We start from the raw sequence: 14,012 nt of genomic DNA, 5'->3' as shown, positions 1-14,012 counted from the left end.
GCCACTGGGCTGGAGTGGGTTCTACGGAGCATTATTGGAAAAAAAGCTGACTGAGGGAACAATCAGGCAGCAGAAACATGGGAGAGAACTGCACAAACCACAGAGATGACCTCATCAAGTAACAATCTCTTTCCCCATCAATTTCCAAAGACTGTTTTCAACAACATTTGAGTAGCCCTCTTCTTCACCTCAGCCCACAGGTACTGTCTTCCAATGAAAGCTGAAAACAGCTCTTAAAGTATCAGACGTGAGCAGAAAACAACGACAGATTGAAAACACAAATTCCAGCAGAGAGATCTAAAAAGGGCTTGCAAGGTCAAAGAAGGGGGAAATGTGAAATATCATCAGACTTGCTCATAACCTTTAACACCCAGAACATAACTCCTTTCTATTCCCCTCACCTCAAGTTATAAAAAATAAAAATAATAAGATTTATGAAAAACAGAACAGGAACTGGAAGATTAGCTTCGGGGCCCAGAATAACCATAAAAGAAAAAGCATCAGAAAAAGCTCAGCGGTTCATCCTGGTGACCCTCAGAGTGGATACCTCTGCAGGGCTGATGTAAAACCTCTACCACAGTGACAAGGAGACCCAGAACAGGAGATGAGCTGAAACCTCTCCGTGCACAGCCACGTGCCTCCTGTGCTAAAGAGCTCTGAGTACACTAGGTGACTTTTCAGCTAACTACTTGTCTCTCTTTTCCTTACATGCTGAAGATTGTAGTCCTCTTAGGCAAATTTGCTGAGGAAAGCATCCATCATGCCATGAATGGTGCAATGACTGGACTTCTACTTCTCCAGCTTGATGCAACATAGCAATAAAAAAAATCCGCATTTTTGCTGGTGCTGATTCTACACCTGACTCTTCAGAAATGCAAGTCAAGTCTTTGCTGAGTTCCCTGCATGAAAAACCTCTCAACAAATGCTGAGAAAGGACCTCAAAACGATGCAATGTTATCACTGTCATCGGGAAGAAAGAAAAGTCGGGACACAGAAGCCTCGCTTACTGCAGGGCTTTCTGTAACTGCGAAGAATGTGCCTGGGACAGTCACAACTCACGGCCACCCTCTGCAGTTTGCCCTCTGCTCAGGAGCAACAGCCTTTCTAACCCCCAGAGGGAGCAGCCAAGACATCCAAATGTTCAAGGAAACTTGACATAATACGATGGTGGTTCCACTCTCAGAGTAACTCCACGACTACTCCAGAACCTCAAACCCCTGTGAAACGGCAACTGGGTGCCCCATCCTCACCTGAAAGGGGTGCAAGTCAGGGTTCTGCCAAGACACACAGTAATGCTCATCTCTCCAGCCTCCCAACAGTCCAGGGAGACTTCAGTCCTTTGGGAAAGTTCTATCTGAACAGAACTCAAAAACCAACCTAGGGGAGGTTCCAGTCATGGCTCAGCGGGTTAAGAACCCGACCAGTATCCATGAGGATGCAGGTTCGATCCCTGGCCTTGCCCAAGGAGTGGGTTAAGGATCTAGTGTTGCCACAGGCTGTGGTGTAGGTCACAGATACAGCTTGGATCCAATGTCACCGTGGCTGTAGTGCAGATCAGAGGCTCCAATTCGACCCCTAGCCTGGGAATTTCCATATGCCGCAGTCGCAGCCAAAAAAAAAAAGAAACCAAGCTAGGATTCAGGAATCACCCCCAAATCGCCTTCTCTCATGTATAAAACAGATGCTATCAAAGCATAAAATTCCAGTCTAAACCTCACACCTGATGTAACTGACCCCCAACAGATGACATAAGCTTCCTACCAACTCAGCAAAAAATGGAACCACAAAGAAACACGTATTTTGAAGCACAGAGTGTGAAAAATAGAGGCCGTTACTGACATCTTTTCACAATATGTCCTGCCAAAAATGCAGCCTAGCCTTTGAGACACACAGAAAAAAATCCCAGTAGGAAATCACTAGCTGAGACATTTCTGAAGCCTACCCCTGCTACGCCACACATACTCTACCCTACTGTCATGGGAAATATTGTTTTTCATTTTACATATCGCTTTTATATTGGGTTTAACAAAAGTAGAAAAGCAAAGTGGGTGGCCTTGAATGTGAAATGGAGTTTAATATATGCTGAGTCCCTGAAAATGGAAAATGGCAAAACCCCAAGAGTAAGAGAAAATACTTTAAGTATCAGCATCCTCTCTAAGTGCACAGAGCTTTAGTGACTGGTAGCTCCCTTTCCTGTTTCTTCAAAATCAAACCAGACTCCCAGCCTCCCAAAAAGGCACTAATCATTTCCACTGATCTCACCTTAAGTAAACCACACAACTGCCATACTGCAGGAAGAAAGAAAAAAAGTTGTACCTACTTCCGCCAGCACAGTAAGATTACACCTTTTTATAGTCCTTACTTTTAAAATGTTTTGAGTTTCGTTCCACTTATTTGTCCATTCCTTGGTCAATTCTTGAACCTAAAAGGAAAAATATACATATGTGATTGTTCCTTTGAAAAAAAAGTTATTATGATTTACCTCTACAAAATTTCCAAACTCTTATAGATTATGGTAGGATATACTCCACATTTTAAAAATTAGATGGCAATTTCTGTGCTTCAAAGAACCATCACCAAATACAAATCAAACAAGCTGAGCTCATCCTACAACCTACATTATGGCAAAGGAAAGAAGTGGAAAAAAAAAAATTTTATCCAATTGCCTAGAGTTTTACAAGCAGGCTTTTTCATGGTGTACCTAAATTTAAGCTGCTTCCCTGGATATTAACCAAAATTACAGGTTCAAGGATGACGATGTCTCATTAAAGGGGTTAATTTTTTTCCTGATTATACTTTAGGTCTTAAGAAACTGCGATTTACTTTTCTAATTAGATGTGATGATTAAATCACCCTGGATGCTGCAGTTTTCTTTTAGGAGATAATCTGCTATTGTAGCTAATTAATTGAGTTTATAAATCTCATTCTATCTTAAAAAAAAAAAAAAAAAGGTGGTCCTTTAATTGACTCTTAGTAGAAGCAAAAAACTTCTGATAAAAATCAGCTTCTTTCCAGTCCTCGGTAACTTAGGAGAGAAAATATCCCCCATTGTCGAACACAGCAAGTTGGAAATTGTTTCTTCAAGTTAATGAAAACATTCTGCTAGTTCTATACAACTTTTTAAACGATCTTAGTGAGTGATTCATTAAGAAGCAAAGAGTGATACCTGATTGAGAGATAGAAAGAAAAAAAAAATGAAGAATTCTGTAAAGAGAAATATACCTAGGGCGAAAAGAGATGGACCTCCTGGCAGTGGGGGGCAAATGGATGTATCCTTTCAAAGCCTTTTCACTCTGCTCTTCAGCACCTCTGCCACCTCCCCGCCCAACCACAGACTCCATCCCACTTCAACTGGCAGGTGTCCCCACAGGGAAGTGATCCTTTTTAACTAGGGCAAAATGAAGGCACAGAATACACTTGATTATACTCTCACTGCTAAGAGGAAGATACTTTCCACAGGCCATTAAGTAACTGAAATGGAAGGGGTGTGAGTCGGCAACCTTCACAAGAGGCAGTGTTTGTTACTTCCAAGAAATGGATGAACTGGAGTGATGGTTTAGCCAAGAGCAAAACCAGAACATCTCTCACCCACCTGTATTCATTCAGGGGTCATTCATTTTCCTCCTCAACATACCTCAAACAGGACAACAGGAGTTCTATGTTTAACATCTTCTACAAATAACGTATCCTCTTTCACTAGTTATTAATGTTACATCTATCATCTTCTTGGTAAAAAAAAAAATGAAAGATACAGGACTGGGCCTCTCTAATTCTGCTTTTGGCTCGTTTTTACTATCAGATAAGACTGTCCTGATCTCTGTGGACTGGTCACATGCAAGCCTTCATTTCATCACCTACGTGATGCCAGCCCCATGGCCTCCACCGACAACAAGAGAAGTCATGGGACTTTTAGTTCTGGAGAAGTTTCAGAGAGGGAATATTCTTATGCCTTCTCTCCCTACAGAAGGGGAAAAATTAGGGTGATGGTTTACTAATTTATATAATCAGTTATGGATTTCCCATTGTGGCTCAGCAGGTTAAGGACCCAACACTGTCTCTGCAAGAAAGTGGGTTCAATCCGTGGCCTCACTCTGTGGGTTAAAGATCTGGCTTTGCCTCGAGCTGTGGTGTAGGTCACAGATGAGGCTCAGATCCTGCGTTGCTGTGGCTGTGGTGTAGGCCTATAGCTGCAGCTCTGATTCAACCCCTAGCCTGAGAACTTCCACATGCCACAGATGTGGCCCTAAAAAGAAAAATTAGAAAAAAAAAAATTAAAAATATAATCAGGAAGTTTCCATTGTGGCTCAGCAGTAATGAGCCCAACTAGTATCCATGAGGATGTGGGTTCGATCCCTGGCCTTGCTCAGTAGGTTAAAGGATTTGGCATTGCCTTGAGCTGTGGTGTAGGTGGCAGATAAGGCTCAGTTCCCAGGTTGCTGTGGCTGTAGTGCAGGGCAGCTACAGCTCCAATTCAACCCCTGGCCAGAGAACTTCCACATGCTGCAGGTACAGCCCTAAAAAGCAAAAATAAATCAATAAATACATATATTTGGTCAGTTAACAGATTCTCACTGCAATTTATCTGAGAAACACAAAGCATTTAACAATAAATGCTTCTTTGTTTCTCCAAAAGATAAGTCCTCTGTAAAGAAAAGTAGGCCAATCAATCTTTTTACAATTCAATCAAATAATTCTAACTCTTCAACAAATTATAAGTAGGCCTTGGGTTTATTTTACTATTGAATTTAAGCCAAGCAATCGTCATTTATAAAATTAAGAAAAAATGCAGTCTGATGCCACCTCTGACACTGGGACCAGGAAATAAGGTCTACAGCCAAGCAGATGGCAAACAAGTTCAAAAGGTCAGCGAAAAACTAGATGAAAAGTTAGAAAATAATATGAACAAGAGAAGTAGTCATTTCTGTCCCAACATGTATAATGCATTCAGATTAAAATGTTTATTGGTTTCTATTAACTTGCTAGGTATTCCTGAAAACTATTAGTAACAAATAATTTAAGACTATATCCAGACATTTCAAAGCACTCAGAATGAGAATATGAAGTATTAAAATACAAAATGTCAAGAGAAAAATATAGATTAGGAAACTGTTTTCACTAAAACTATTATCAGCAAATTAATCAACATAATTATCCAAAGAGGTATCAATAGGTTCCTAACTACAATCCAATTTATATCTTCAATACTGTGTATTCTTGAAAGAGCTTTATCCACAGAATCCAATTTTCTTTCTCAATCTGTTTTAACCATGTGGCACAGTGAACAAAATTCAGTCAAGAAATGTTCTCCTTTTGCAGTTATTTAAAAAACAAAAACAAAAACAAAAACAGTGTAGAACTAGATCATCCATGAAACTAGCTTTCAAAAAAGCACCAGCAGGAGCTCCTACTGTGGCTCAGCAGCAATGAACCCAACTAGTATCCATCAGGACTCGGGTTCAATCCCTGGCCTCGTTCAGTGAATTAAGGATCCAGCATTGCCATAAGCTGTGGCATGGGTCACAGATGCCGCTGAGATCCCACGCTGCTGTGGCTGTGGCGTAGGCCGGAAGCTGCAGTTCCAATTGGATCCCTAGCCTAGAAAACTCGATATACCACAAGGTGTGGTCCTAAAAAAGCAAAATAAAAACCAAACCAAACCAAACAAAACAAAACAAAAACCAGCATACAAATACCGGTTTCAACCCAGAACACTCCCTTCCTGCCTCAAATCCCACCTCACTTAAGAGCAACTAGGGAGTTCCTGTCCTGTCTCAGTAGTGAACGAATCCGACTAGGAACAATGAGTTTTTGGGTTTGATCCCTGGCCTTGCTCAGTGGGTTAAGGATCCGGTGTTGCCGTGAGCTGTGGGGTAGGTTGCAGACGTGGCTCGGATCCCGAGTTGCTGTGGCTCTGGCGTAGGCTGGCGGCTACAGCTCCAATTGGACCCCTAGCCTGCGAACCTCCATGTGCTGAGGGAGCGGCCCAAGAAATGGCAAAAAGACCAAAAAAAAAAGCAACTAAACATCTACCTAGAGTTGCAGTTGCTAGAAAGTTAAAAGAATGACCAGAAACTCAGCGGTGGTCACGGTAAAGCCGTGGGGACCACACTGCAAACTCGGCCTCCCTCCACTGTCAACTCCATAGGCCTGGGCACCCTTGCTGCCTCATGGCACAGCCCATATGTGGATTTCAGTCACCGTTAACCATTATGTGCCTGACAAATCCCATGTATTAAGTCATACAGAACATGAGACAATACATAGAAAATCAACTATTCCAAGTCCTTAAAAATGGGGTGGTAGAGTTCCCAGCGGGGTGGAGGTTAAAAATCTGACTGGAGCAGCTCAGGTTGCTACGGAGGTGCAGGTTGGATCCCCAGCCCCATGCAGTGGGTTAAAGGATCCAGTGTTGCCGTAGCTGCAGCTCTGATTCAACCCCTGGCCCTGGGAACTTCTATATGCCCTGGGTGTGACCATAAATTTTTTTTAAATAAATAAATAATTTTTAAAAATTTTAAATGGGGTTGAGGGTAGTTCCTTGGTGGTTCATTGAGTTAAGGACCTGGCAGTGTCACTGCTGTGGCTCAGGTTCATTCCCTGGCCCAGGAACTTCTATGTGCAGAGGGTACAGCAAAAAAAAAAAAAAAAAAATGGGGTCAGGGCAGAGGGAGTGTTAAGTGTCATGAAGGAAAAAATAAAAAAAAAAGAGTCTCGAACAGCAAATACCAAGTATGCACTTAAAATAGTGAAAGGATTAAAAAAAAAAAAAGTAGTCAAGGTATCACTTACTCTTGCTTCATTCTGCTGAAGTTTTTCCTCCATGCTTAAGGCTGTGGGCGAGTCTAAGAGGGCAATCTGCAATTTAAACCAGAAAGGAGAGCAGTAATGAGTGGACATCGATAATGGAGAGGAAGGATCTGTCCAGGTTGTTGTAAGTCACCAAAACCTGACAAACTACTAAACCCAGATAAAAAGTACTGTCCCACATCCTCCAAAAAGTGTCAATCTTCACTAAGTCTTTAATCCTTGGCATATGTATTTCATAATATTCAAAACCATGGCATCCCAGGAATGCTACATCTACAACACAAGCTGGCAGAGGAAAGGAAACAGACAAACATGTAACATACTGACATTTTACCAAAATCAAACACAGTCTAAATCCCGAGATCCTAAAGGCTTCGTCTGTTGTGAATGTGCACAAAGCATAAATGCAAAAGTAGGAAGCGTAAAGTCTCGCTCGACCACAGGCTTTTGAGGTTCATCCACGTGCAAATGCAACTCAGTTATCATCACTGCAGGACCAAGTTCCGTGTAACCATTTCCCCATCCGTGTTGCAAAGGTGTGAAGACTGACGTGAGAATGAACAATAAACACCAAAGTCAGCCTCTCCCTGGGGGGTACAGAGCAGGCAGAGAGCAGAGAGGCAAAGGCAGGCGGGCAAGGCACACAGGGGTTCCAACTGCAATTCGTAACTCATAACCTGAGAGGCAGGGACACAGGACCCCAGAAGATGTCACCAGAAAGAAGAGAGGGAGGTGGGTCTCCCTCCCTCCCCATCCCACAGGCAACATTTCCTACCCGATTTCCTATGAAATGTGCAGTTATTTGGGTCATATGCAAGCATGTTTCTGTTTTTGTTTTTGTTTTTTTAAACATAAACAGCACAAACAGTTTTCTGAATATTGCCTTTTTGATTCAATCTATCTTGGAGAAAGTTCAACACCTTCAGTCTTTCTAACAATTCCATTTCCACTGTATTCCATTGTGCAGATTTTCTACAATTTATGTCCGCACTTTCCTATTAACAGACATGCAGTTTTTCCTCATCCTCTGCTTTAGCAGCGATGCCACAGTGACTGTCTCACAGAGTTGCCTACAGTATGGGTGGCTGTATCATCAACAAAATGAATTCCTAGAAGGGAATTTGTGAGTCATCTATGCATATTTTTAATTGTCAAAGAGACCTCTCCAGAGACTATCACCTTTTTTTCTTTTTTTTTTTTTTTTTTTTTGGTCTTTTTAGGGCCACATGCAAGGCACATGGAAGTTCCCAGACTAGGGGTAGAATTCGAGCTTCAGCTGCTGGCCTACACCACAACCAAAGCCACAGGGGATCCGGGGCTGCATCTGTGACCTACACTGCAGCTCATGGCAACACCGGATCCTTAACCCACTGAGAGAGGCCAAGGATCAAACCCACATCTTCAAGGATACTAGCTGGGTTTGTGACCACTGAGCCACGATGGGAACTCCCATTATGATTTACTTTTCAATTTCTATTCAAACAAATGTAATCCACAAGGTGGTCTTCTCAGGCTCGGTTAAACATTCAGACTAACAAGCAACCGTGGGCCACGCTTGGCATCTGCCTGTTGGACAGGAAGCAGAGCCAGGACAGGGAGGGTGACGTCCATGTGAGGTCTCTGCCTCTGCTGCACTGCAGCCCAGAGGCTACTGTCTTTGGCCCTTTTGAGGGGTCTACATTCAAATGGGCAGGTGGAACCCACCTTGGCTGAGAAGCCCAGGCCCTACAAGAAGCAACATCTTTTGCAACGACACCAGAAGCACCTCCAGGGCCCTCCAGGGACACAGCCAGTTACGAGTGTCCCTGCACTCAGGGAAACTCAGAGCCTCGACTTCCCACAGGCATTCAGGGTTTACACAGAGTTCATCCTAATCCAGCTGCAATTCATCTGTTAGGGGTCACTATTATCCTCAGAGCTGTTGCCTGGTCATAAGGCTGGCATCTCACTCTTATCTGGTTTACAGAGGAGGACAGCCTTTACCCTCGGGAAAGGAAAGCATCCTTAGTGAAAGAGAGGAGCTGTTAGCTCATTACTTCAACACATCTCCAACCCTGCTGCACCTCGCCTGTTGTCTTGTGCACAGGTGGTGCTTAATAAATGCTTTCCATTGAAGAAACACTAGTGGTAGGTGTTATTATGACTGCATTGTTTATTATATGGTTGACAAGTTTCAAAACAATCAGTAAGCCCTTGATAGCATGGCTAATTGTACAGACTCCACAGCTAGGGTTTTTCATCTGTAATCAGAGTTGAAACATTCCTACCACATCATCAACTCAGGAGATAAAAGACCGACTGCACACAAGCATGTAGCTACTACTCTGGAGCACATGTGAAGAAAGATCTAAGTCTTTTTAAAAGACATCACTGAGGAGTTCCCGTCGTGGCGCAATGGTTAACAAATCCAACTAGGAACCATGAGGTTTCGAGTTCAATCCCTGGCCTTGCTCAGTGGGTTAAGGATCTGGCATTGCCCTGAGCTGTGGTGTAGGTTGCAGGCTCAGCTTGGATCCCACGTTGCTGTGGCTCTGATGTAGGCCGGTGGCTACAGCTCCAATTAGACCCCTAGCCTGGGAACCTCCATATGCCCTAGCAAAGGCAAAAAAAGACAAAAAATAAATAAAAAATAAAAGACATCTTTGAGAAAACCAAACCATTTTCAATTAACTTATTCCTTACAATGTTCAATATTAAGTAATACTCAGATGAAGTTCCTATACTAAACCAAGAGTCAGACTGCATCGAAACTGCCGCACCGTCAACTCCACTGACAGGCAGGCACCTTGCACCTCCCACCTGTGACCACACACTGTGTGGTGTCTTTGGCCAACTTATGGGTGAAAGGACATCCCCTGGCCTTGTAAGAACTCTGAAGTATAACATCCACACAGTAAAATACGCAGCTTGACAGCTCTCTCTGGATCTGCTCATGGATCCATTCGCCATTCCTCAAGGCTGCACTGACTGTGTTGCAAATGAAGGCAAGCACATGTTCATACATTAAGAAGCCATTGCAAATTCTTTTCTATGAACTGGGCTTATATTCTTTGACCATTTTTCCGTCAGGTTGTCACCTTATTTTTGTTGTTGTGGTTGTTTTAGTGCCTCACTCATGGCATCTTGAGGTTCCCAGGCTAGAGGTTGAATCGGAGAGAGCTGTAGCTGCCAGCCTACACCACAGCCACACCAAAGCCATATCCAAGCCACATCTACGACCTACACCACAGCCCACAGCAATGCCAGATCCCTGACCCACTGAGTAAGGCCAGGGATTGAACCTGCGTCCTCATGGGTACTAGTCAGAATCGTTTCTGCTGGGCCATGACAGGAACTCCTCATAATAGAACAAACTCTTTTCATAAGGAGGACAGTAGTCTTTCATTGCCTAAGCCAGCAATCTTTTGCCTGCTTTGTATTGATTAGAGCAAATTTTCACAATGTCCTATAAAGATGTTCTGTCCTTACTTATTTTTGTCCCTGTGAGTGCTCAGGGAATAAGAAAGAGGACTTAAGGTTCCCTGTGGCGAGTGTGCATGTGGCTCTGTCACCTGCCATTTCCCACAGTCTTTTTTTTTTTCTTCTTTTATGAAAGCTGACTTTATGTTTGATTTTAATTATGAATTGCACGCTCTGTCACGATAAGCACTTGTTTAAGGCTGACATAATGCTGTTTTTGCACTGCTTTCTTCCCCCCTGAAGTACGTGGCAGGCTTTTGCTCATTCTCACTGACACCATATAGCCTAGTTTTACTCTGGGCCCCCCTCTGATCTGTGCTTATCTTAAAGTTTACACGTAATGGCATTTCTACAATCCAGCTATTTAAAATGTATATGTGACTCCAGTTGCACAAATAAGAAATCCACCCTCCTTTCATCTTTTCTTACTCATGGTCTTCTTTGCTTCCTGGACTGTCCTTGCTCATTTCCTTTCTACACTGTTTAATTTTCCTGTTATCTTCAGATACAGTCAAGAGAGAAGAGTTAACAGACATTTTTCTCTCTGCCAAAATCAAAGCAGGGGTCTGAAAATGCTTTCAATATAACCAAAGAGAACATGTGAAAAGACAAGATGTCCAAATGCTCAGCTTCACTAATCATTTGAGAAGCGCAAACTAAAATCATTCTGATACCACAATGTATACATCCGAATGGTTACAGCGAAAAATAGGCCATAAGAGATGACACCAAGTGCTGGCCAGGATCTGCAGCCAATAGAACTGACACTGTTGTAGACTCGTGGTGGAATAAAAGTTGGGATAACAATGTGTTTTTGTTTGTTTTTGTTTTTTTTTTGGTCTTTTGACTTTTGTCTTTTCAGGGCTGCACCCACAGCATATGGAGGTTCCCAGGCTAGGGGTCTAATCAGAGCTACAGCTGCCAGCCTACGCCAGAGCCACAGGAACACCAGATCTGAGCTGTGTCTGTGACCTACACCACAGCTCACGGCAATGCCAGATCCTTAACCCACTGAGCAAGGCCAGGGATCGAACCCACAACCTCATGGTTCCTAGTCGGATTCATTTCCACTGCACCACAATGGGAACTCCGATAACAACTTTTTTAAACTATTTGGCAGTATCTCCTATACATTCTGACATACCAACTCCACTCTTAGGTATTAACCTAACAGAAATGCATCTGTAACATTCATGAAATGACATGGAGAAGAAAGTCCAGAGCAGCACTAAGAGCCCCCAAAAGGAAACTACCTGAAGTCCAACAAAAAGAGAATGGATGAGCTGGACCGTATCTGTAGGATGGAATACCGCACAGTGATGACAATGCATGGATCTACAACGTCTTGGGCCACTCTCGGAAGACTTGACAAAGAGTCTCGGATGTGAGTTGTTTACTGTTATTCGATGCACAACCCACCCCCACTGGCTCAGGCAAGGCCTCTTGAGATGTCATTTGTTCACACTTTTATCTCTCTCCCTTTGCCCTTCAACCTTGCTGCCTACCCATCCCCTGTTGTGGGCCAGCATCCTGGCCTATCTGCAACCATATAAAGTGGGCTTTGTTTTGTATACCTACATTTTTAAATTCCATAAATTTGATCTCATGTAAAAGATCAAAAGAGTATATACTATGCGATTACATTTATATAAAGAACAAAAGTAGGCAAAATGCCTACTTTAGAAATCTCCACCTAATAGAAATCAGGATAATGGTTCCCCTTGAGGGAAGGGCAGGTGGTTCCTGGACAGAAACATGAGGGTGAGATTCCAGGGCCCTGGTTATGTTCTGTTTCTGGATGGAATGCAGATTAGATGGGTGAATCCAACTTGTGACAATCCACTGATATGTAAACTGACAATATGTGCAGTTCTTCAATAAAGAGTTCACATATATGCATATACACATATACATGCATGTATATACACCACTACACATGTATCTGTATAGCTATGCAATAAGAGAAGCAAATACATGTCAGAATCTTTTGCTGTATTTAAACTGTGCTTGTGAGACTGATACACATGGCATTTTGCATTGGCAAATGGATAAAATTATTAAAAGGAGGAGTTTTTATTTGGCTGGAAGCAAACAAATAACCCAGAAATGGCACTCTGACTTGAGCAACACTCTCAATGAACCATGGCAGCATCTGGAATAAAATATTGTGGGAATAGAGTGATGTGCTCAGAAAAATTTATACAGAGATTCTTAACTGACACTTAAGAACACCTGCTTATTTTACTGAGAAGTACAAATTTAATTAATTTTGGATAAGCCTGTACTGTCTCACAATTTATAGCTTAATAGTGTGAAAAATTATTTTAAATTGGACTCATTTTTGTTATAATGCATTAATGTTATCGAAGAATTTTATCTTCTCTGTATCCTAAAATAGACAACTACAACTATCTTTTCCATCCTCACCCCAAACCTACTCAAACAAAAATAGCCTTAAATTACTGAGGTGTTCTTTGGCCACGAAAGAAACAAGACAATGGAAAATCACAAAATATAAGGCAAATAACATACACGAAACCTCTGGAGACATTCCCCAGAGAAAATTTGTAAAAGTTTTAATAAAGTTTTTCTGTCCACGTGATAAGGCTCCTTTTGAGGATTTCCTTAGTTTTATTTCAAAAGGCTTATCTTTCTTTTCCTTCATTCTCATAACTTAGTAACTTGTTAAGTACAAGAAATTAAACCAAGAATTTTCCAGGTAATTCCCTTCACAATAGCTTGGGTGATCCTATCAAATCACCGTAAATATTTACTTCAGATCAAATGTTTTTTAAAAACACTGAAAAAAGATCTCAACAACAAGGGGTATAAATAAAAATGACAATTGTGGTTCATGTCATAAGTGATGATATAAGCCTGTTAACTTCTGGTGCAGCTGGACCAGTGGTTCTGACAGTTTCCTTTCACACATGGGAAAGCTCCACATCAAACAGTAAAATGTACGTGGAGATATATAGATATATATATACATTTTCTTTTTTTTTTGCTTTTTAGGGAGGTTCCCAGGCTAGGGGTCTAATCAGAGCTACAGCTGCCGGTCTACACCACAGCCACAGCAACATGGGATCTGAGCCACATCTGTGACCTACACCACAGCTCGTGGCAACGCCAGATCCTTAACCCACTGAGTGAGGCCAGGGATCAAACCCACAGCCTCATGGTTCCTAGTCAGATTCGTTTCCACTTTGCCACGATAGAAACTCCCACACATGGAGGTTTTTTTTTTTTTTTGGTCTTTTTAGGGCCTCATTGCAGCATATGGAGGTTCCCAGGCTAGGGGTCTAATCGGACCTACAGCCGAAGGCCTACACCAGAGCCATAGCAAGACCAGATCCAAGCCAAGTCTTCGACCTACACCACAGTTCACAGGCAACGCCAGATCCTTAACCCACTGGGCAAGGCCAGGGATCAAACCCACAACTTCATGGTTCCTAGTCAGATTCGTTTCCACTGCGCCAAAATGAGAACTCCCATGGAGGTATTTTTAAGCACAGAGCAACTCCTGGTCCACTGAGGTCCATCAGCTTATGGGAAAGCACTGTGAGGTGTGTAGGAAATTCAGGGAGCTTCTCAGCCTGCTGATATTTTCACAGGTCAAACCACTTACGGGATGCCAAGGGCTTCAAGCGTCATATATTCCTGGATGGAAAGTTGCTCTACAGAAAGCACTGTGCGTTTAAAGAAAAGGTCGGTTTGTTGTTGTTGTTGTTTTTAATAATATATCC

The 14,012-nt window shown here is 42.4% G+C and overlaps 1 protein-coding gene across 5 annotated transcripts in view; it reads right to left on the bottom strand.

Annotated features, from left to right (window-relative positions):
- KIF16B (kinesin family member 16B) overlaps positions 1–14,012 on the bottom strand; it is a 306,258-nt gene that overhangs the window by 226,096 nt on the left and 66,150 nt on the right. For all 5 annotated transcript variants that reach the window (XM_047771646.1, XM_047771648.1, XM_047771649.1 and 2 more), the window contains 2 exons: positions 6,790–6,855; positions 2,363–2,422 (listed from right to left, as the gene is read on the bottom strand). In XM_047771646.1, the coding sequence (XP_047627602.1) occupies positions 2,363–2,422; positions 6,790–6,855 (126 nt within the window). The remainder of the gene's footprint in view (positions 1–2,362; positions 2,423–6,789; positions 6,856–14,012) is intronic.

This window comes from Phacochoerus africanus, chromosome 3 (assembly GCF_016906955.1).
Source record: "Phacochoerus africanus isolate WHEZ1 chromosome 3, ROS_Pafr_v1, whole genome shotgun sequence".
Taxonomy (NCBI): domain Eukaryota; kingdom Metazoa; phylum Chordata; class Mammalia; order Artiodactyla; family Suidae; genus Phacochoerus; species Phacochoerus africanus.
Note: the sequence above shows the minus strand (reverse complement) of the source record. Positions and strands in the feature narration are given on the sequence as shown.